The sequence below is a fragment of the Conger conger genome, chromosome 9 (genome assembly GCF_963514075.1).
Source record: "Conger conger chromosome 9, fConCon1.1, whole genome shotgun sequence".
NCBI lineage: Eukaryota > Metazoa > Chordata > Actinopteri > Anguilliformes > Congridae > Conger > Conger conger.
In genome coordinates, this window is record NC_083768.1 from 9,672,391 (window position 1) to 9,696,170 (window position 23,780).

At 46.4% G+C, this 23,780-nt stretch overlaps 1 protein-coding gene across 2 annotated transcripts in view; it reads right to left on the bottom strand.

The window, feature by feature from the left end:
- LOC133136573 (contactin-associated protein-like 2) overlaps positions 1-23,780 on the bottom strand; it is a 268,486-nt gene that overhangs the window by 32,468 nt on the left and 212,238 nt on the right. For both annotated transcript variants that reach the window (XM_061254190.1, XM_061254191.1), the window contains one exon: positions 13,716-13,886. In XM_061254190.1, the coding sequence (XP_061110174.1) occupies positions 13,716-13,886 (171 nt within the window). The remainder of the gene's footprint in view (positions 1-13,715; positions 13,887-23,780) is intronic.

The following is a 23,780-nucleotide window of genomic DNA, read 5'->3' on the forward strand; positions in this document are numbered from 1 at the left end:
GTGCGCGGTGTCGCATGCTGTCAGCTGTTACCTGCTGCCGCTGGGCACGGCGCTGCAGTGAGGGGAGAGACCTACTGAGGCGCTCGCTGGGAAGCGGAGGGAGGGAGGGAGGGAGAACGTTCGCTACGTGAAAAGACGCCGCAGAGAGCACGCTAAAGGCACATTGGTGTCTATAACCCTTTGGAGAGTAGGATCTTTTTGTTTTGTTTTGTTTTTTTTGGAATGTTCTCGAAAGTCAGTGTCCTTGAACTCCATTGCCAGCGTTCTAAAATGTTCTTTGCCCACAATTGCCAGCGGCGATTGTTACATCAGCATTAGAGTGGTCAGTCAGGAGCATTCTAATCACATACTTCTGACCTCACAGCTTAAAGGGCCAATAAAGAGATGCACTGGTCAGATCAGATCACTTTCTCACTCAGTCATCATGCACATTGGAGCTTTCCAATTGGATGGTCACAAATATGCTGTAGAATAGTGCATATTTTGCACGAAACTGGAGAGAATCAAGTTAATTCATTCAAGTGCTCAGCTTTAGATCCATCCATCCATCCAACCATCCATTATCTTAACCCGCTTATCCTGAACAGGGTTGCAGGGGGGCTGGAGCCTATCCCAGCATACATTGGGCGAAAGGCAGGAATACACCCTGGACAGGTCGCCAGTCCATCGCAGGGCACACACACCATTCACTCACACACTCATACCCATGGGCAATTTAGACTGTCCAATCAGCCTAACCTGCATGTCTTTGGACTGTGGGAGGAAACCGGAGTACCCGGAGGAAACCCACGCAGACACGGGGAGAACATGCAAACTCGGCACAGAGAGGCCCCGGCCGACCGGGATTCGAACCCAGGACCTCTTTGCTGTGAGGCGGCAGTGCTACCCCATTCTATACTTTACGATACTTTTGATACAACGTATTTACTATAGTAAATATGTTATGCTAGAAATGTACAATAGTTCGACAAAAGCAAAAAAAAAAGACCTACTTTTTAAAAACACCGCGAGTTGCGCATCTCATTTGGAACTGTGTAAGAGGGATCTGACACAAGTGCTAATTAAACAAGTTTAATCCGCTCACAAGTCTGCTCTTTGCCGTTACTTCTCAGACAGTGACAGGCAAAGGGAGGAACAGCAGGGTTCCAGCTGTGAAGGGTTCTGCTTGTGCCTTGCAGAGCCCACTGTTTCCTTACATATATATGTCTTTTTTTTTTTGGAGTGTACTTAACCCTTTCCAGAGTAGGTTTTTTTTGGAATGTCAGTGTTCTGGAACATTCCGTTGCTTTCAGTCACCAGTGGCGTCAGTTAAGAACATTCTAATCGCATGTTTGTGACCTCACACCCGGTTAAAGCAAGGTAAACCTCATTGGTCACTCAGTGAGTGATCACATTCCCCACATGATAAAGCATCTTTCACGATGCCAGCGCCCTGCCTAGGAGCATTGGTTTGAGGAGCACACTGACTCAACCATCGAGTTTTCCCACTTTCATCAATCAATTATAAGTGAACTTACATTTTACTGTCAGAAGTATTTCCTTCACTGATACACCCCCCCCATAAACCCTCCTCCACCCCACCAGCTAGCCCATGATTGCAATCTGCCCCTCTGCAACCCAGGTCTGTGATTACCCACCCACACATTTCTTCAGTACGCCCGTGATTGTGACTGCTGTGGTGCCGTTTGTATTCTGTCCAGCTTCCTGAAGAATTACAGGTGCCGGTAGAATCTAACATTACGCCAAAGAGGCAGAAAGGCTGGGCTGTGACCCATACCAGTATTAACCTTTAGAATGGCAGGGTTTTTTTTTTTTGTTTTAGTTCTAAACCAGGGTCCTAGAACTCCATTGCTTCCATTCACCAGTGGTGATTGTGGCATCAGCATTAGAGAGCTCAGTTCTTTCTACCTTCCTCCAGGCAGTCAGAGACGGGGCTTTAGGGCTGGATCCTCACCGTCTCGCGGATGCCCAGGTCGAGGCCTTTGCGACGACAAAGTCACCTGTGGCATGGATGACGTGAGGCAGGCCCTCGTAAACACCCACGTCATCCGCCCATCACTTCCTACGGAATCTTCTCGCAATACTCCGAGAGACGGAACCCCGCCGGTCTTCCGGAATACACAGAGCCGCACTGAGACGGGTAACACTCTAATCACATGTTGGTGAACTCACACCTTAAAGGGTTAACCCCTGAAGTATCGCCCCCTTTCTTGAAATAACCTTAAAAATGACATCCTGAAAATAAAATAGTTTACTATTCTTGAACCCTTTTGACTACAGGCATAATCCTAGTCCCTTCTGAAACAGCCTTTGGGGTTTGTTTTCCAGGACTCAGAATTCTGAGACAGTTGTACTTGGGCTCATCGTGTTCGAGAGAGCCTGTACAAAACGTAGACAATAGCACGTTTATGTACAATTACTTTTTTATAAGTATACAATGGCGAAACGGACAACAATGATAATTCCTCCAGATGAATTCTAAGTAAACAATGGTCATTCTATCAACGTTTCTCCAAGTTTTTTTTTTTTTTTTTTAGAATGAGAAACTATTATGCATTTGGTAGTCACTCGTCGTGAAAAGGACACTGACATTTCTTGTAGCGTGTGGATTTCCAAAATGCAGAGAAGGCGAGGTCCCCCAAAACCACCCACACTGTTGTTGCTAAACCAATGGCATGCTAAAATAGGTTACACAAGATAGAACTGTGAGTTTTAACACTTTCGAGCGGTATATCCTGTTACCATAGTGATACCAAATTGCAGGCTGAGAAACGGAATGGCTGTAAAAGAAACCCTTTACCGGCCCAGCCCTGGTGAGACTTCAGGGGTAAAAGGAGCTGGTCTGTTTCTCTTCGCTACCTGTACGTCTGTCAAGTATCCTGTGATAATTGAGTGGCGACACAGGACCTGCCAACACTACTACCCAAATTCTAACCCAGAAGTGGGCAAAGAGGGCCGTATCCATTTCTGGATTTCATACCAACGTCTGGCCTTAATTACATAATTAGCCTTTTATGCCATCTGACATTTTAGCTACAGTACATTTCCTGGTGTGCTTGAATGACAGCCAAAGACTGCTCTTGCGTCCCCTGTTTTACTGCGACCTAGTCTTTGAGTGAGCCAGTGTTGGCGCATGCAGCTCATTTAGCCAGGGTAATTGGTGGAAAAAAAAAAACAGTATACACACCGGCCCTCCAGGACGGGAATTGCCCACCCCTGTTCTAACCCAAAGGGCCTTCAGAGATTTCCATTGGAGTCACACTCACAGGACGCTTCCATCTGAACTAATGAGCACTTAATTAGCTTCAATTACTCAATTTGTTAGACCAATCGGGCAGGCCGCCACTCTAATGCGATCGCCGATTGCAGTTTGGACAAGTCAAGTCAATTGTAGCATGCTTAGCTGGAGTTTAAACTTCAGGTTTAAACACCACAGAACTGCACTACAATTATCCAAATCGGCACACCAAGGATTATCTGTCCCAGTTCTGTGGGTCTAGGGCAGGTGTGTCAAACTCCAGTCCTGGAGGGCCGCAGTGTCTGCTGGTATTTGTGGTTTCCTTTCAATCAGCAGCCAATTGAGGCCTTGAGAACAGGGTGTGTTCAATGAAAGCCAATGAAAGACTTTGGAATGTATCTCTCTCGTGCTGAAACACACCAAAAACCAGCAGACACTGCGGCCCTCCAGGACTTTGAGTTTGACTCCCCTGCTATAGGGGTTTAAACATGGGGCTCCATTTTTACAATCATCTTGAAATTCATGCTCAGAAGGAAAAAAGAAAAAGAAAAAAACATATATAAAATGTCTATGACCACAAATAAATGTTCCTTTGCATTTATAAAAATCATTCTAAAACTTTGGATACGTTGGCATGGATTTATAATCAATGTTTTTCCTTAACTGTAACTCACATTTAAATTCAAAAGTTAAAAATGTTTTATTCCCTTGATAAACAGTTTTCATCAAATGAACCCAACAAGCAAGTAACAAGATAAAAAAAACACACTGCATTTATTTGTGAGAAAGTCACATATTTTAATTCTGTTCAGCTAGCCTTCTTCAGGAGCAGTGTGTATATTAATAAAGGAGGGAAAAATGTAAAGTGTGAATATTTAAACAGATGGCTGATTTCATCTACATAATTCCTAAGCATAACGCGCGCTAAAAAAAGTTGTAGTGATTTGACACTGAGTTAAGGTGACACACATAACCACTTTACAACCCGGTTACCTGCATATGTATTTACCTCTTTGGTCGCTATACTAATGGTGATACCTCCTCATTCACTTGGGGACCCGAAAGTACTCTGCTGTTCATATTCCATGTTCCTTTCATCTTTATCACTGGAACAAAACTCAAAGGGTTCTGATATGAAAACTTAAAACAGGCTTATGAAATATCTCTGAATCTGAATAGCAATTTACAGAGAATTTTAATTAACTACCTGGGGCAATTTCAAATGACTATGACTTAATTATGACTTACTATATGAACTGACAAACAACAAGAACAATACAAAACTTTTTAAGAGGCTATATAACTATACTCTCAGAGTAATGTCCTCGTTAATCTGACTTAAAGTGGTACTTTATAGAGCAAACCTGAAAGACTGGGTAAGATTTTCCTCACTCAGATTTGAGTGACACCTGTCAGTCACTGACAATTATGCTGGATGGGGAGGGGGAGGGGCAGTTTGGGGCCACTGGCAGAGGGCCAGCTGCTTGTCGACGGTGAGCACTGAGCAGGCTCAAACAGGCGTTCCCCAAGGGCTGCAGTTGGGTCCAATAACCTGCAGAATCAGCAGGAAGAGGAAGTCTTGGGTGTGTGTATGCGTGTATCAATATGAGTGTGTGTGTGTGTGTGTATGGCTGGCTGTGTGTATGTATATGTGTGTGTGTGCTCGTACGTCAGAACTGGATCAAATACATAATTGTTTTGGATTCAAATACTTTTCTGTGCTCAATTGATCTTGTTTGGTGCAATCAAGCCAACCACAAGGACCAGAAGGCAAGCTCACTGAATCGTAGAAAAGTATGTGAATCCTAAACAATTACGTATAGACGAGATGTTTGGTTTCATTTTCATTTTTGTGCATTCAATGGCTCAGTTTCCATGTTAGCATAAAGACTTGAAGCCTATAGGAGTCAGTAGCCTACCTCCTTCAAAGTGAAGAAATACACCTTACAGCAACTACGAAGCTGTCTTATTTACCTAAGGTATCATGCGTATTTGGAATACACGTGCAGGGAAAAAAAACTGTAAACCTTGTGTAAATTAGACAGCTTCGGAGTTGCTGTGTTGAAGGTGTATTTCTTCACATGTTGTTGTATTCTTTTAAGTTTGGGCATCCTGGTGATCTACTGTCCTGTAGGTTTTCACTCCAACCCTAACAAAGCACACCTCATTCAACAGCTAGAGATCTCATTGAGGCGCTGATAGTAGAATCAGGAGTGCCAAATTAATGTTGGAGTGAAAACCTACAGGACAGTAGATCTGCAGGAATATCGTTGGGCAGCCATGTTCTGGAGGGTCACGAGCGCTGGCTCTTTGTGAAGCTACGCTCTGTAATCCCCTGTCAGAGCCTGGGCCCACTCTCACAGTGCGGCTCACACAGTCGCTTGTATCTCTCTCTCTCTCTTTCTCTCTCTCTCTCTGTCTCTCACTCACTCTCCTCTCTCTCACTCACTCTCTCTCTCTGTCTCTCTCCCTCTCTGTCTCTCACTCACTCTCCTCTCTCTCTCTCTCTCTGTCTCTCACTCACTCTCTCTCTCACTCTCTCTCTCTCTCTGTCTCTCTCTCTCTCTGTCTCTCACTCACTCTCCTCTCTCTCACTCACTCTCTCTCTCTGTCTCTCTCTCTCTCTGTCTCTCACTCACTCTCCTCTCTCTCTCTCTCTGTCTCTCACTCACTCTCTCTCTCACTCTCTCTCTCTCTCTGTCTCTCTCTCTCTCTGTCTCTCACTCACTCTCCTCTCTCTCTCTCTCTGTCTCTCACTCACTCTCTCTCACTCTCTCTCTCTCTCTGTCTCTCACTCACTCTCCTCTCTCTGTCTCTCTCTCTGTCTCTCACTCACTCTCTCTCACTCACTCTCTCTCTGTCTGTCTCTCACTCACTCTCCTCTCTCACTCTCTCTCTCTCACTCACTCTCCTCTCTCTCTCACTCACTCTCTCTCTCTCTCTCTCTCTCTCTGTCTCTCACTCACTCTCCTCTCTCACTCACTCACTCTCTCTCTCTCTTTCTCTCTCTCTCTCTCTGCGTGACTCCAGAGAGGGGGTGGATCTGGCCCCGGTGCCGTGGTCAGAGCCAGCGGGATCAGGGCCTCCATCGTCTTCCTCTCTCCGGAATCAGACGCCGCTCTGCTGAAGTGAGCGGGGAGCTGACGTGTTCCCAGAATCCCCTGCGAGCCGTTACTGATGACCCCCCCACCCCCCCCCGCCCCGGCACCTGCCCCCCGCCCTCACTGACCTGGCCGTCAGCAGCAGAAGCATGACGTGTCCGGTCTGACCTGAAACACAGGCCCCGGGCCAACCAGGCCGGTTAGACCAGGACACAGTTCTGCCTTTATGTTAAAATGGACCGTGAGACGTTTAGATATTATTATTATCATTATAGGAACTGAAATCGCACTGTTGACTTTAATGTAGGAGTTCAGCAGGAACCCTTATCTGGATTAAACTTTACAAATGCTTCCAGCAGGATATGCGCCCACGATTCTCAGGTCCGGCAGCTTGACCTAGTTTACAGGAGTCAGATCTCACACAGCTGCAAACCCAAACCCACAACTTTTCTCCTCATGAGCCTCTGCAGCTGTGCATACGACATTAAGGCTCGTGAAGAAAAACACACACACACACACACACACACTGTAGAAAAGGGCCAGTCTTCATGGCATGATCAGACGCCCTAGAAAATAGCATAAACGGGCGTATTGTTAAGCTCATCGGTGAGAAGGCGTCCTCCTCTTGGCTCAGACTGGTGAAGAAGCACTGAGCATCGCAAGGCATGAACACTTAACAGGTGGAGGCCGGGTAGCCCCTCCCTCCCGGATGGGCCTTTTAGCCAGCAGCATAAATCCCCTCCCCCTGGCTCTTCCGCCATAGGCAGGCTCTCGCAGGGAACCCAGTGCTATGATTGGTTATGCTCAATGTGACAGATATTGGCATGGCGATACATCAGAGCCCTATCACGGTGCATCTCAAAAGCACATAACTCCCCCCCCCCCCACCCCGAGCCCTTCAACTCCCCACTCCTGCAAAATCAATTCCTGTGGAAGACTCCATTTGCTGCCCGGAGCTGAATGCCACCGTGGGTTTACCTACGCTTGTGTTCTAGCCGTGGGGATTGCAGCTCCGGCCTCTGTAGAATCTAATCTCAAAGTGCTTTGTCGTTGTCTTGAGCTGAGGCGCCGCAGCGCCGGTGGAACTGTGTTTATACGTCGAGCTTCTCTCCCGAAAAACAGCGAGGGGCGGTCACTCACAGCGTAAGCTAACGGACCACAGCCACAGCTCCGCGTCCGAAAGAACATTCCGGGGGGGGACGGGGACGGACCTGCGGCCCCAAAGGCATCCACGGCCAATTTGGGGGAAATCGCCCAAAACATGAAAGGATGGAGCTCATTGCATCACTTCCTTTCCCGAAAAACCTGAGGCTCTGTCGAACGCTGGGTGGACGTTCACGGATCCCCGATCCTGCCGTGTCAGATAACACCAGATGACACTACGGCAGAGCCTCCTGTACGCACACGCAAACGTTTCTCTCATTTTAACATTACGCACAAGACTGACTATGTTAATCACGGACTTGTTTTCACAATTCTAGAACTGTATAATTTCTTTCTATTGCCAGTCGTGAATGTTACATCAGCATTATGTTCAGTTACAAACATTCTGATCATATCATTTATATAATACAAAATATTGTATAATATTTGTGATATTACACCTTAAAGGGTGAAGGGCTTGGATCTAGTCAACCTTTGGCCTGAACTTTCACTCACCACTAAATGCAAGCATTAAGCGTATTCTTCACAAATGCAGTGAAAAGCAATTTCTGCGACCACTGTAGTTCACCGAACTGCGTGTTAAGAAAATAACGAACATTTAATCATGAATCAGAGATAAGGACGAATGTTGATTGAATTCAGCTCATAGCGTATTACAGATAAATATGTATCGATCCCGTGTCCTGTGAACATTATTAATGCAATGTAATCTTGTAGTGAGAGGTACATCCGCATGAGAACACTTTTTTTCCCCCCCCGCAATGTGGAACACAGAGCAGAGCACAGCGTGCCTTCAGTAAGATGAATTCCTGACCCCACACTGACCTCGCAGAGGTACAAGGTAACACTGTTGCTTTCGAGCGGTGGTGCCCGGTCTTATCGGAACAGAGCCAGTGTCCGTACAGGTTTCTCGTTTAAGACATCCAGTTCAACTAATTAACTAATTAATGTCTTCAATCAGGACCTTGATAAATAGAACGGGGTTTAGTGCTGGGCTAAAACAGATGCCTGCACCCACACTGGCCCTGAGCTGATAAGCTCAGACTCCCCTGCTTCGGGTGGATTCTCTGCAGTGGCTTGTTGTCACCAAAAGAGGGCAACATTACAGCTTTTGTTTTTTTGAAGGAGAGAGACAAGGCTAAATCGCAGAGATATATTTAATAGACTCCAAACAGGGAAATTGGTCATTTTGGGGAATTAACAGCCAGAGTGCCAAATAAGTTCAATTTAAGATTTCAGACTCTGCTGGTTGGATTCAATTACAATCACTTACCAAAGTCAAAACAAAACCCTTTTGGATTAGTACCATGTGGTGAAATCTGTTTCATTCTGTTCACCTTTGCTATCTGCGTCTTTATCTTGTTCAATGAGCATAATGACCCGTACGAGGAATGTAAAAACTACAGTACCACCCTAGGCTATTAAGTTATGGAAACTACAGAGGATGTGCAGAGCTCTGCTTTAGAGGAAGAAAAAAAGAAAAACAGCTCAAGCTATGCTTTGAAACAGCTGGTAGATGCTTGACTAGTTAGACCAGCTCTATACTCAACATGGTTTGACCAGCTCAAGCTATGTCTGGAAACAGCTGGTAGCTGATATTTCAAGTTGGTCATAGCTGGATTTTATACCAGTAAGTAAACTTTATTGAACCCTGTGGGGTAATTTGTGCATTTCACCCGTCAGTGTCACATAGGAGCAGTGGGCAGCCACAGTGCAGTGCCCAGGGAGCAGTGTGGGGTTAAGGGCCTTGCTCAAGGGCCCAACAGCTGTGTGGATCTTTTCCTGGCTACACCCAGGGCTGGAACCACCAACCCCCCGGGTCTCAGTCATGTACCTTAGCCACTACGCTACACCTGCCTTTATCTTTATCAATCCACTATTTTCCAGTAGTTGAATCTCATAGGTTGTGAAGGGCTCAGGGTAAAATAATCAGAGTTTACCCACATTGGCTTAATTGTGGTTTTTCCGTTTGTTTTCCTGGCTGTGAGAAAGCCCACGGCCAGCCTGACAGCAGACGGGGGTTATGAAAGAGACGCTGACGGATTGGAACGAGCGCCGAGGCGAGGTGCGTTCGAGCGAAGCGGGGCGGAGGAACGAGATCACACCACGGACGCTCGCTCAGGGCCGGTCGCAGGTGCCTTTCACAGCGCGGTGCCACGCGGAACAGAGTCCGAACGCGCCTTCGTTTCACCGAGGGAACGCGTCCGCGCACGGCCTCAAACGTCACTCCGTTCCGCGGTTCGGGCGCGCGCTCGCAGTGCGACGCCAGGGATTGAGGAAAAAGGGAGGCGAGTCGGGAAGCTTTAAATCAGCGGCGGAAGCAGAAGGCAGCGAGGGAGCCATTCCACAACTGTCTGCGGCGATTAAACAGACAAAGCTAGCCTGATGCGGCCTTCCGTCACCCAATAACGTTTGTTTATGACGCTGTGTCTGCGGTCGACCTTGGCTGCTGCGGTCCAGGTCTTCCGCCACACCCAGCCCGGCACCGATTGGTCAATACCAGTATTATTCCGGTCCTATCACACTTCTTGTGGCTCCTCCTCTTGTGGATTGGAATGAGCCCTGTGCCTTTCCTCCGTTCCATCGCTGGCAGACCACGAGTGGACCGAAGCGAATTCCTCTCCAGTTACTTTCCCATCACGCCGCAATGCATGTTAGAAGCTTAGGGAACACGTTCAATCAGGAAGGATGAAAACCCAGCCTTTAATAACATGCCCCTCCTCATCCTCCATGGGCAGTACTGTCTCTTCAAGTGCCAAGAAAGGAACAGCTGTCTGCCCCCCCCCCCCCCCCCCATCCCCTGCAAAATGTTATTGATGGGATAAGTGCTGCACATTCACTCCAATGCAATGTCGGGGAATGCTGTTAGCCTTGGCTTGGCACTTTGTCTCACAATTGCTGACATAATCAGGTAATCAGGTGAATGCACTCACACGCTCTCACGCGGTAATCCACTCTGAGAAAGAGCCTGCAGGAGGAACGTAATGCCACGGAGTTACAGGAATGCCACTGCAGTGAGGAGGAAAGGGCGCAGGGGCCTTTATCCCTTATTCCTGGAGGAGCCACAGACACTGCATGACTACAGGAGTGGCAGAACAGACCAGCCACAGACACTGCATGACTACAGGAGTGGCAGAACAGACCAGACACAGACACTGCAGGAGTGGCAGAACAGACCAGACACTGCATAACACTGCATGACTGCAAGAGTGGCAGAACAGACCAGCAACAGACACTGCAGGAGTGGCAGAACAGACCAGACACTGCATAACACTGCATGACTGCAAGAGTGGCAGAACAGACCAGACACTGCAGGAGTGGCAGAACAGACCAGCCACAGACACTGCATTAATGGAGTGAGCAGAACATTGTGTCAAATTATGCCAAGACACAAATGTCGATAAAATATTTATCAAACGTTTCCACCTTTTTTCGCTTGCCCTTCCAGTGCGATGGTGTAATCGTACCTGTGACTTTGGGCCTTCTGAGACACAGCCACCTGACTGATGCGGAGGATTTAGCCGGCTGCTTTGCTTGTGTGTTTGGGATTATCTTCCACCCTGTAAATAGTGTAGCAGGAAGCAGAATAGAAACAGGGGGGCGCCTCGACAGCTGTGCGGGAAAGATAGTTCTCAAAAACTCCCCGTCCTGTCTCGCATTTGCGTTCTGTTCATAATACCCCGGGTGCCGTAAGTCCTCTGGCATTGAGAAAAGCACACATACGAAGTCTCCTTCCTTAAGAGCCTTACGTCTTACGACAAACAGGAAAGAAATGTACGCAACAATTTCTCATCCTCCGTGTTTACCGAGTCGGTCTTAAATCTGTGCGTCTGGTGCACTTTGATTTCGGAGGCCAGTCATGGGAAATCACCGCGGTAAGCCCATTAAGCGTTTGTGAGAAAAGCATCTGAGAAAACTTTTGTTTTGTTAAACATGAAACTTTGAAGCAAGATAAATGTACGGACCCTCTGAGCCCGTGGGAGCGGAAATGCGACCCATGGAACACAAATCGGGACCAGAAATCACCAATCAAAACCCCCTCGCAGGTCATGCCCGTGTTTTCATTACATTTCCTGTCATGGACGCGCCCCCCGGCTCCGGCCGAGATGGAGCGGCGTGACACGGAAGAGAGGAGAAGGGATCGTGAGCGGGAGCCCCGTCGCAGGACTCCAACTGCTTCTGTCACTGCACAGCGCACGCTCTTTCACTCCGCAGGAGCGACGACCAGGCGGCGAAACCACAGACATAACAGGAGGGAAACTACGGAGAGAGGAACACGTTTTTTATTTTTTATACATTATTCACATCACAGTGAATGCCTAGTGTTCGCCTGCTCGACAAAAAACAACCAAACCCGAGTGTCTTCCATCCATCCATTATCTGAACCCGCTTATCCTGAACAGGGTCGCAGGGGGGCTGGAGCCTATCCCAGCATACATTGGGCATTGGGCAAAAGGCAGGAAGACACCCTGGACAGGTCGCCAGTCCATCGCAGGGCACACACACCATTCACTCACACACTCATACCTACGAGCAATTTAGACTCTCCAATCAGCCTAACGTGCATGTCTTTGGACTGTGGGAGGAAACCGGAGTACCCGGAGGAAACCCACGCGAACACGGGGAGAACATACAAACTCCGCACAGAGAGGCCCCGGCTGACCGGGATTCGAACCCAGGACCTCCTTGCTGTGAGGCGGCAGTGCTACCCACTGCACCATCCGTGCCGCCCTATCCGAGTGTCTTAGCAACAATATTCCCTTTCATGGTGGCTACGCGGCTTTTCATGGTGCAGTGTTGATTTAACTTTTACAGAGGACCTGTGAGTTCAATAGGGGCCATACGTACTGTGTAAGTATGCTGTGTAGGGTGCATATACAGTCTGGTCTTTGCTTGAAAAAAGTTGGTCCCCGACAGAGTTGTTTTTAAACAAAGAGTTTACTTTGAGAAGTTCTGCTCTCCATAGTCCCTGAATATGTCATTCTGTTGCTATAGAAAAGGCCACAGCAGAACAGAAGGCTAGATTAGAGGGGCACAACATTACTGGCTGCCTTCATTAGGGACCTGGTTCCTTAGCTCCGTGAACTCAAGGTTGCAGTGCGAGTGGATTTAATAAAAGTCTGTGAGACCTGATGGAACTTTCTGCTATGTAGCTCATAATCACTTATTAATCAAAAGGTGGCATTTCAGTGGCAGTTTAATGTGGTTCACTCTTTCCACAGTAAAGAAACCTCACAACAGCGCTACTCAGCTCCACGTCCTGCAGTGTCTGCAGTGCTACTCAACTCCACGTCCTGCAGTGTCTGCAGTGCTACTCAACTCCACGTCCTGCAGTGTCTGCAGTGCTACTCAACTCCACGTCCTGCAGTGCTACTCAACTCCACGTCCTGCAGTGTCTGCAGCGCTGCTCAACTCCACGTCCTGCAGTGTCTGCAGTGCTACTCAACTCCACGTCCTGCAGTGTCTGCAGTGCTACTCAACTGCACGTCCTGCAGTGTCTGCAGTGCTACTCAACTCCACGTCCTGCAGTGTCTGCAGTGCTACTCAACTCCACATCCTGCAGTGTCTGCAGTGCTACTCAACTCCACGTCCTGCAGTGTCTGCAGTGCTACTCAACTCCACGTCCTGCAGTGTCTGCAGTGCTACTCAACTCCACGTCCTGCAGTGTCTGCAGTGCTACTCAACCCCACGTCCTGCAGTGTCTGCAGTGCTATTCAACTCCACGTCCTGCAGTGTCTGCAGCGCTGCTCAACTCCACGTCCTGCAGTGTCTGCAGTGCTACTCAACTCCACGTCCTGCAGTGTCTGCAGTGCTACTCAACTCCACGTCCTGCAGCGCTACTCAACTCCACGTCCTGCAGTGTCTGCAGCGCTACTCAACTCCACGTCCTGCAGTGTCTGCAGTGCTACTCAACTCCACGTCCTGCAGTGTCTGCAGCGCTACTCAACTCCACATCCTGCAGTGTCTGCAGCGCTACTCAACTCCACGTCCTGCACAGTGTCTGCAGTGCTACTCAACTCCACGTCCTGCGGGCCGCAGTGTCGGCAGGCGTTTGCTTCAGCCGTGCGCTACACTAATTAGCTCATTATCTGAAGCAGGCGGGTAGAATAATGTGTGAAACAAGGTGGTGCAGCTTGCCCCGTGGCCCCGTGGGCAGCGGAGGAGCGCTGCCCCGCTGGGAGGGGCATTGCCCCGCTGGGAGGGGCACTCACATTTGAGCTCCAGGCGGATGAAGTCGGTGTTGCCCAGGTTCTCCAGGAAGACGCCGTAGGGAGCCGAGGTCTTGAAGAAGAAGGAGATGTCGGCGCTGGTCTCCCCGTCGAACGTGGGGAAGTGCAGGTAGGAGGAGGGCGTGCTGAAGGACGCCGCGTTCCAGTAGTTACCTGTGGAACGGACAGACAGGGAGTCCCCGAAAACAGTCAACTACAGCGCACTCAAAGATCTGCATACCAACCAAGCCACCCTAACAACCATGTGGCACACTGACGTTGAGTTTTTTTTCATACACAACATCTGTTCGGTTCATTTATTTATTTAGTTATGTCTATGTTCTCCTTCGTCAAGGGCAACACAGAGAGCACGCATTTTACACGATATATTCATGCATTACTGTACATGCTTTTTCACATTTGTTAAGTAGAATCCATTTATGCTGCTGGGTAATTGACTGAAGTAGTTCAGATTAAGCACTTTACTCAAGGGTACAACAGCAGGATCTGACCTGCGACCTTTAGGGTCTAAGCCCAGTTCTCTATACATAAATCTACACTACTACAGACCTTGGTCAATTACTAAATTAAATGGTTAAACATTAGCTAAATAATAAAAACCACTTAATAATATTAAAATACCTTTTTCTTCTATATATATAATTATGGGATAACACATTTAACATTTACACCTGTCATTTCAAAGATCTTTTTTTTTTCTTCATTAAATGTGAGTAAAAAAAGGGATATTTTGCTTAAATGTGGGACGAATACGCAGAAAGATGATATGGCTTAATATGGCATAATAAGACTCATATCATGAAAAGAAAAGCCGGGCGCTGATGCTGAAACACTGACACACATCGTATGCACGGTCCAGAGCAACACGGCCGGTTTAACCTCGGCAAGGTCAGCGATGGAAACCAGCGAGAGCACGCACAGAACACACGTGAAATATTAAACCGCAGCGCTGGGTGCTGGGGCACGGGGATGCCTTTTTAATGAGAGTTTTATTTTATTTTTTTATTCATGTGTTTATTATTTTATAAGGTTTTGCCCCATTGTGGGTTAAAACTGAAATCTGTGGTAGCTTCCTCCATGTGAAGAAATGCCCCGGCACCTCTCCTTGCGTTTATAGACATTATATTATAGATAATTTAATTTTACTGTGGGCTAAATTTATGGAAAATGAATGTCCCCGGCTTTGGCGTATACAGCCAATTAGTTCAACGAGTCAAGGGTAGCCAGTGGAAACAAAAACCTGCAAACACAGCGGCCCGGTGGAAATGGGATTTGCCACACCTGCACTAAAAACCCTGCTTCTCTCAACCGTCATACACACACAGGAAATGGCCCCTCAGCCTGCCGATTTCTCCCTTCACTAAAGTTTTACCTTCGTGCTCAAGGCCTTATGCTATTTAGCTTGCAGGTCAGTGTATCTGTTATATTAATATAGCTGCAGTAAGTATGAATGTCTTCATTCGTTATACACAGGGTGGCCTGTAGCGTAGTGGTTAAGGTAAATGACTGGGACCCGCAGGGTCGGTGGTTCGATCCCCGGTGTAGCCACAATAAGATCCGCACAGCCGTTGGGCCCTTGGGCAAGGCCCTTAACCCAGGGGAGGATTGTCTCCTGCTTAGTCTAATCAACTGTACATCACTCTGGATCAGAGCGTCTGCCAAATTCCAATAATGTAATGAAATGTGATGTGATGTGATGTGATGTAATGTAATGTAATGTGATGTAATGTAATGTAATGTAAAGCTGGGATATTTCTTGAATCCTCCGTGAACTAAGGGAAGCTGATCGGTTGCTACTCGAGAGAGAAGGCGCGGGGCCACGTCCTGTGCGTTTTCATTGGACAGCGCCCAGGTCGGGAGTACTGGAGCATGCTCAGTTCTGTCTGTCTCTGTCTCAGTGTTTGTTGTTCTGTTTGGGGTACTGTGGCCCGGGCAGTACAGTGCTTCTGGGAGCAAACAAAGCCGGGCCAAGATTCACGACCGCCGCGTGGCTGCTGCAATCAACCAGCCAGACGGCCTCGGAGTCTGAGAATCCGGACGGGAGCAGTCACACACACACCCCCCTCCTCCCCTTTTCACGGGAAACAAAATGTCTGCGAGGTGAAGAGACCCATAAGGAAAGGGAGCAGCTAATCTGGGACTTCCATTAACAGCTACACAGTAATTGCCTGGCACTCGGTACACTGGAGTTCTGGAGCGGCTGAATGTGTAAATTGGTTCCCATTGTTTTTCTTCTTTTTTTTTTTTAAACTAAAATATGTTTGGGCTCCAAACAGGAAGAGCTTCCGAATTAACGTGCAAGATATTCACAGGGCGTTGAGCGCAGTTTTGAATTTAAAGTTTTAAATTAGCAAGTAGGGGAGACCGGGGCACAAACGAACATGGGGCATGTTTAAACACTGCATTGTTACATTTGCGCAAGAATGATGGTTTTGTTTTCACTAAGGTATTATAGCAACGTGCTTCTCATGTGTGAGTGGCTGGACAATTTGAAAACTTCATCTAGTTATTAACAAATCTGGGTTTTTGCACCATGAAAGTAATGTTTTTTCATCAAAGTATGCCTATAATAACTGATGATTTGAGACAGCCACAGACTCCAAATATACGCAATTTAATTCACGGTCTTGTGGGTTATAATACTGTATCGATTCGACACGTCATGAGCAAGCAGAAACAGTGAGCCTTGCTGGAGTACAACTAGCACAGCGGGGGCAAGTCGGAACGCTGTGTTACAACTTGCCCTGCCTGTTATAAATGCATCACCCACAATAACTTTTCTCGTAATGTTGCACATTCCATGTAGACCATGCACTTACTCAGTGCAATTTAGCGCTTGCTCTTATCAATTTCCTCCGAGACATCAATTTCATATAAATGGTGTCATAAGCGGTTAGTACAGACAAGATTATAGACAATTTCTGAAAGACAATTTTCATATGAAAAATGTTAACGGTAAGAAATGTTGGATTCACAAGCTTTAGACTTGTATTAAACAAAGCTTTTTCCAGTCCGTTTTCAGACATTTTGGATGCTGTTTAAACTTGCCCCAGACCTGTTTAAACTTGCCCCATTCAATCCCACTGCTGTCATCACCAGGGATGTCCTAGAACTGTACCGAAGGTCTATAGTCATAGCAAAGACATGCTTTCTGGATGAAAAATATTTGCTCTAATGTGTGTACATTTTTTTTTTCATAAGACGAAAACAAAAAGTGTTTGGTTGTTCCCTGGTCTCCCCTACTGTGCAGTTCCAATCACATGCATTTCCAATCGGCTCTGTGTTTTATTTTAATGACATATTAATCTACACATTACCGCAGGCAAAACACGATGCATGTTATCACTGGTGCATCACCACAACATGAAGGATAGCCCATAGAAATCCCAGTTAAATCTGGGTAAAATCAGTATGAGAAGACTGTCGCCTGCATGCAGACTAAGCCTGACACCGTTCACATCAGGAAACGATCGCGATGATAGCGGCTAGACAAAAACACCGTCACTGCGTTCTCCTTGCTGTGAGTCCACCGCAGCCTAAAAGCTTTGTAAAATGGATATAAAGAGGATGTGTGTCCTCTCTGACAATTTCACTATGGTTGCGAAGAATAGCAGGCTCTCTTAACACTGAGGAGTGGAGATGGGGGAGGGGGGGGACCCCAAAGTGGCAAAGTGTGACCCCAAATTGTTTGGGCCCCATATCCTCACAGACAGGCTCTAATAGTCTCACTATCAGCATCTTTTCTTCTTATCCTTCCCCGCTCTGAAATCCAATTTCAGCGGCTGCACAAATGGTCTAGCGGTCAACCTGCACATAACAGTCCAGTATTCCTGCCGTATGACCACAGCTCTCCTGAAGACTGCTTAGGCATTCCCCAGATCTGTGGGGATATAGATCGCCAGAATCCGTTCACCAGCCTTAATTCACCCCAATGGATTACAGACACACACACACACACACACACACACACACACACAATTAAATAAGAACATATGTTTTATGTTTCTCCTTTTCTGAGTGTACGCTGCTTGCATGGCGAGGTTATAAATCTCAGAGAGATTAACCTAAATAAAGGATCAATAAAATCCACACACACACATATGCATGCATACGCACGCACGGATGCAGGCATGCACACGCACACACACACACACACACACACACACACATACACATATGCATGTTACTGTACCTCTTTTGTTTTTATTATTTTATGTAAAGCACTCCGTACTTATTTGTAGGAATGGTGCTATATAAATAAATAAATAAAAATTTAAGTTGATAAATGCATACACACACACTCACACACAAACATACACATGCATATGAACACACACACATACACACACACACACAAACACCTGACTCCTTTGATATCTGTTGTTTACCAAATAGGATGGGAAAAACACAGGTCATGAAGGACATCAGGCTCTGAGCAATTTCCCCTCTCACATTTAGCATGGCCGAGCCTTACATCCTTCACATACTGTATACTTAAACACATCCTTCACACACTGTATACTTAAACACATCCTTCACACTGCATACTTAAGCACATACTCCACATATTGCATACTTAAACACATCCTTCACATACTGCATACTTAAACACATCCTTCACACTGCATACTTAAACACATCCTTCACATACTGCATACTTAAACACATCCTTCACATACTTAAACATATCCTTCACATTCTGAATACTGAAACACCCCCCATGTGGAGTGAGTGCCCTGATTTTAGTTTGTGAGCTAGGTAGGCTGCCTGAAGTTCTCCCACTTAGAACTCCAAAGTACGGGGGGGGGCGGGGGTAGGTTGACCTCAGGTCTCCACACTGGAATGGTAAATGGTAAATGGGAAATGGTTGGCATTTATATAGCGCCTTTATCCAAAGCACTGTACGATTGATGCTTCTCATTCACCCATTCATAAAAACACTCACACAGTGACGGCGATTGGCTGCCATGCAAGGCCCCGACCAGCTCGTCAGGAGCATTTGGGGGTTAGGTGTCTTGCTCAGGGACACTTCGACACAGCCCGGGCGGGGGATCGAACTGGCAACCCTCCAACTGCCAGACGACTGCTTTTACTGCCTGAGCCAATGAGACGACTGCTCTTACTGCCTGAGCCAATGAGACGACTGCTCTTACTGCCTGAGCCATGTGTATTGTAACTTATTGTATTGTAGTGTATAATTACAGTTACAGTGGGTGTGGAGGGGATTCACACACAGTTTTTGTTGACGGGGAGGGGAGGGGGGGTTCCACCAGGGCACCATACAAGCTAGAACCGCCACTGTGTGGGAGAAATGTGTCTGATCTTAAGATGCAACTGTACTACAGAGATTTCAGTGGAAAAAGTGAATACATTATGGTAACTGGCCCAACATTAAAATATTCAGTGTAAATTCAACTCTAACACAGCACATATGAGTCGAACAGGGACCATTTTTACCCTCTAAGAGTTGATTTAGCACTGAATATTTTTACCTCATTGGGGTATTTCAAACTTTCAAACAGGATTTTGAGGTTCATAGTTGTTACGACTCACATGTAGCGGCAAACAACAGGAACCAAAGGTTTTGAGACGTATTATCTGTTGAGCTTTTTCATCTCACCCATACTCTCATATTCTCCTTAGTGGATCCGGGTTCTTCCTAGTTGCAAACTTGTTGCAAAAGACACATATCCATCTTTCCTTTCTATATTAAGGCATCCCTCACTGCAATGGTTTCCCGAGAGGACTGAAAGCTGACACAGAATACGTCCTCAGCACAACCCGAGGCAAGCCACTTCTGAATAGTCCATTAGTTGAGGTTTGCTGAACCACATTAGGAGCAGTTATTCTCCAGTGTATGCTTTGGGTATCAAACACAGTTCGGGGAGCCAAAGGCCAGCACGCAACAGAAATACCTCGCCTCCACTACACCACAAGCCTTTTTCCTCTTGGACACATTTCTGCTCAGCCACGGAAGAGGAAAAAAAACAAAAAAAACATTATTGTGATTTTTAAGAAAAAGAACATTGTCTTCAGCCGGAATATAGGTGCTGAGGTGTCCTCGGGTTTCAATACATAGCATGCTTTCAGCTAGATAGTGTGGGAGAACATTAACCAGAGTGCACCTCAGGTGGGTCCACACGGGGCCGTTACTAGTGGGGTGCAAGGTGGCCCTCATTCCAGGGGCCCACAGCTTGGGGGGCCACAGCTGGAGAGCAATGATCATTCAGGGGGCGCAGAATTGGGGGCCCCTGTGGATCCACAGCAGGTGGGCCCAAACATTTCTCAGCCAGGCGAAAGATTTGCCTTGCACAACATCACTAAAACATGAAAAGCTAATTAACTATAGCAAGCCCAACATACATATACTCAAAAAGAAAACGGTTCCAATGGGAACCCTGTGATTCCATAGAAGAACCCTATCTCGTTAAAGGGTTCTTTGTCAGGCAAACTGATTCTTTGTGTGGGAGTTTTCACACATCAAGACTATGGCAGAGGGTTCCATAAAGAACAAAAAAAGGGTTCCCCTATGGAATCAAGCCACAGAACCCTTTCAGAACCCTTTTTACAGTACATGGCAAGCCATGAAAGTAGCAAAAGATAATTCAGTGACACACCAAATGAATTACACAAGACAAGATCTGAGTCAGGATGGGAGGAGAGCCAAGAACCAGCTCAAAGAGACAGTTCTTCATTATTTACTGGACAATGGCCAGCAATTCTGCCGTTATGACCACCGTGGGAAGTTCAAACTACCACAGGGGGGTAGTATAGATTTTATGGGCACTGTGACAGGGAAAATTGACCATTCATGGAGGACATAGAGAGGTGGAATGGAGAGCTGTTCCTGGCGTGTAAGATCTGAAAATTGATGGCAGGCTATTATTAAAAAAAACAAAAAAAAAAACAGGAAGAACCTTAAACAGGCAGGCTGCATCTCCTGAATACACCTTTGGAAAAAGGGATCACAGTACAGTAGCCAGTATCTCCCTTCGACTGCCTGAAATATAATCTAGGATGATGGATGTGGCCTTATAATAATGCAAAAGGTGTTATACACTCATTGAGCACTTTATTAGGAACATTTTTACTTTATTACACCCATTTATTCATGCGATTATCTAATCGGCCAATTGTGTGGCAGCAGTGCAGTGCATACAATCATGTAGATACGGGTCAGGAGCTTCAGTTAATGTTCACATCAACCATCAGAATGGGGAAACAATGTGATCTAAGTGATTTTGACTGTGGAATGATTGTTGGTGGCAGACAGGGTGGTTTGAGTATCTCAGAATCTGCTGATCTCCTGGGATTTTCATGCACACTAGTCTCTAGAGTTCGCAAAGAATGGTGCAAAACAAAAAACAAAACAAAAAAAACAGTTCAAAGCTGACAGGAAGGTGACAGTAATGCAAATAACCACACATTACAACAGTGGTATGCAGAAGAGCATCACTGAACACATCGTAACATCATAACTCTAAGTGGATAGGCTACAGCAGTAGAAGCTGAAAAAAGTCTAGTAAACACCTAATAGAGTGCTCGGTGAGTGTACATATAGATAGCATCGTCTGACCTTTTCTTGAGAAGTCAGTCCTTATGAATTTACTTTGAGAATCTTAGTTCCGCTCTCCATATTGCCTGAATATGTCATTCTATAGCTATAGAAAGCGCCACAGTACTGCAGGAGAGAAGAGCCCAGATCAGAGGGAGACAGCATTACCGCCAGCCTTCATTAGGGACCTGGTTCCTTAGCTCCATGAACCCAAGGTTGCAGTGCTCCTGGATTTAATGAAACTGGTTATCTTTAATGGCGCTGTATTTCCCAAAACGCACACAGCATTATATTTGCACAGGGATTTCCGTACAGGGAATTGGGCACATTTATGAAAGGAGCTTTGATGGATGTGTCCTTATTATAATGCAAAAGGTGTTTCAGCAGGGAGCAAATTCCCTGCTCTCATCAGGACAGTCCCTGAGCTTTACGTATCCGTGCGAGATGAGGATATCAACAGTCATTACAATATATCAGCACTTATTACATGATATCAGCAGTCAGGTACAACATATTAGCACTTATTACATGATATTAGTTATAATAATATATTTGTAGTTATTACATGATATCTGCAGTTATTACATTATATCTGAAGTTATTACAAAATAGCAGTGTTTAATACCTGATATCAAGTTATTACATGTTATCAGCAGTTATTACATGATATCAGCAGTTATTGCAATATAGCCAGTCCATCGCAGGGCACACACACCATTCATTCGCACACTCATACCCACGGGCAATTTAGACTCCCCAATCAGCCTAACCTGCACGTCTTTGGACTGTGGGAGGAAACCGGAGTACCCGGAGGAAACCCACGCGAACACGGGGAGAACATGCAAACTCCACACAGAGAGGCCCCGGCTGACCGGGATTTCGAACCCAGGACCTCCTTGCTGTGAGGCGGCAGTGCTACCCCATCTGTGCCGCCTTAAATTATCACTAATCTACTAAAATTCAAAATACAAATGACATTCTTAAATTGGTGTCAGATCAAACAAAGGTATATTTATGGGCACTATTTTGGAGATTCTCAGTCAGCTCATACCAGAATAAAATGGAAGTCAGGGTGGTACTACTGTCTTCATGACTTGGTATAGTTATGATCTAGTCTCCCCACATTGCGGTAATATTTTACCCCGCAAACGTCTTTTCAGCAACACCAGAAGGACAGGCACATGGATACCTTCGCCCAAGCTAAATTCTGTCATTGGGTTAGTGCGGGGCTTACATAGCAGAAGTTGCTAACAACTGACATTGCCTGTTTTTACATATCAACAGCTAATTCAGCTGACCGTCAGTCTTACTTATCCTTATATTGAGGACATACAGAAAACAGATGACCTTTTTGACCCAAACGGCAGTTATAAATCCGGTCGTGTCAGAGCATAGGTACCAATGCTCAGTGGTCAGCGCAGGAGTGCTGCCCCAACACCCACCGCAATGAGCCATATCACAGAAGGCCGTCAATCAATCGATCGATCCGGTTTTATCGATCACATACAAATGATGTACATGGCAGCGATATTTGTTGTCATTTATATGTATCTCTCTCAATACACGATAAAATAGAATAAAACAGAGGAAAAATAAGTAAATCGAAGCTGCAGGATAATAATAGAGAGTATCAATAATAAATAGAAGTAGAAAACGATTGCAGTCGGATTGCAGCATGAAAGGTGCCAAGCCATGAAGTGGCACGGGGCGTGGTGACGGTGTCTCAGTGCGGCGTGAGGGGGTAGGAGGGGTGGGGGGCGGACAGTTCATCGGTGGAGCTCAGCAGTTGTTGTCATGGGGTTTTTAACCCCTCTTGGACATGAAAGGCACGAGGAATAGGTAGCTAACCTAGTTATGCTCCCTGCCCAGAGTGAATTTGCTGGCCAGAAGGACCTAAAGCAGGGCATTGGGTTCAATCAAAACGCCATTAAGCTACTGTCTCGGACAAGTATGGCACAAAGCCACAGTGTCGAGGACAGAAAAAAATCCCAAAATTGGCAAAGGTATTCCCAAACTGTTTTTCTTTTTCAAAATGCAATAATGATGGCGTCATGATTAACTCAGCAAGGCAAACCGTGAAGAGGATGGGGAACAGCCAAGCTTAGTCATGTGACTGACTGCTGTTCCTTGTGGTTCTGGTGTTGACTGGTGTTCCCTGTGGTTCTGGTGTTGACTGGTGTTCCCTGTGGTTCTGGTGTTGACTGGTGTTCCCTGTGGTTCTGGTGTTGACTGGTGTTCCCTGTGGTTCTGGTGTTGACTGGTGTTCCCTGTGGTTCTGGTGTTGACTGGTGTTCCCTGTGGTTCTGGTGTTGACTGGTGTTCCCTGTGGTTCTGGTGTTGACTGGTGTTCCCTGTGGTTCTGCACTGCAGGACCTGCTCCTGTATGGTGATCTGCTCTGGCCCAGCCTGTCCCTTCTCTATATTTATCTGTGCTGTTATACACCCATCCATCCATCATCCATCCATCCACCCATCCATCCATCCATCATTTA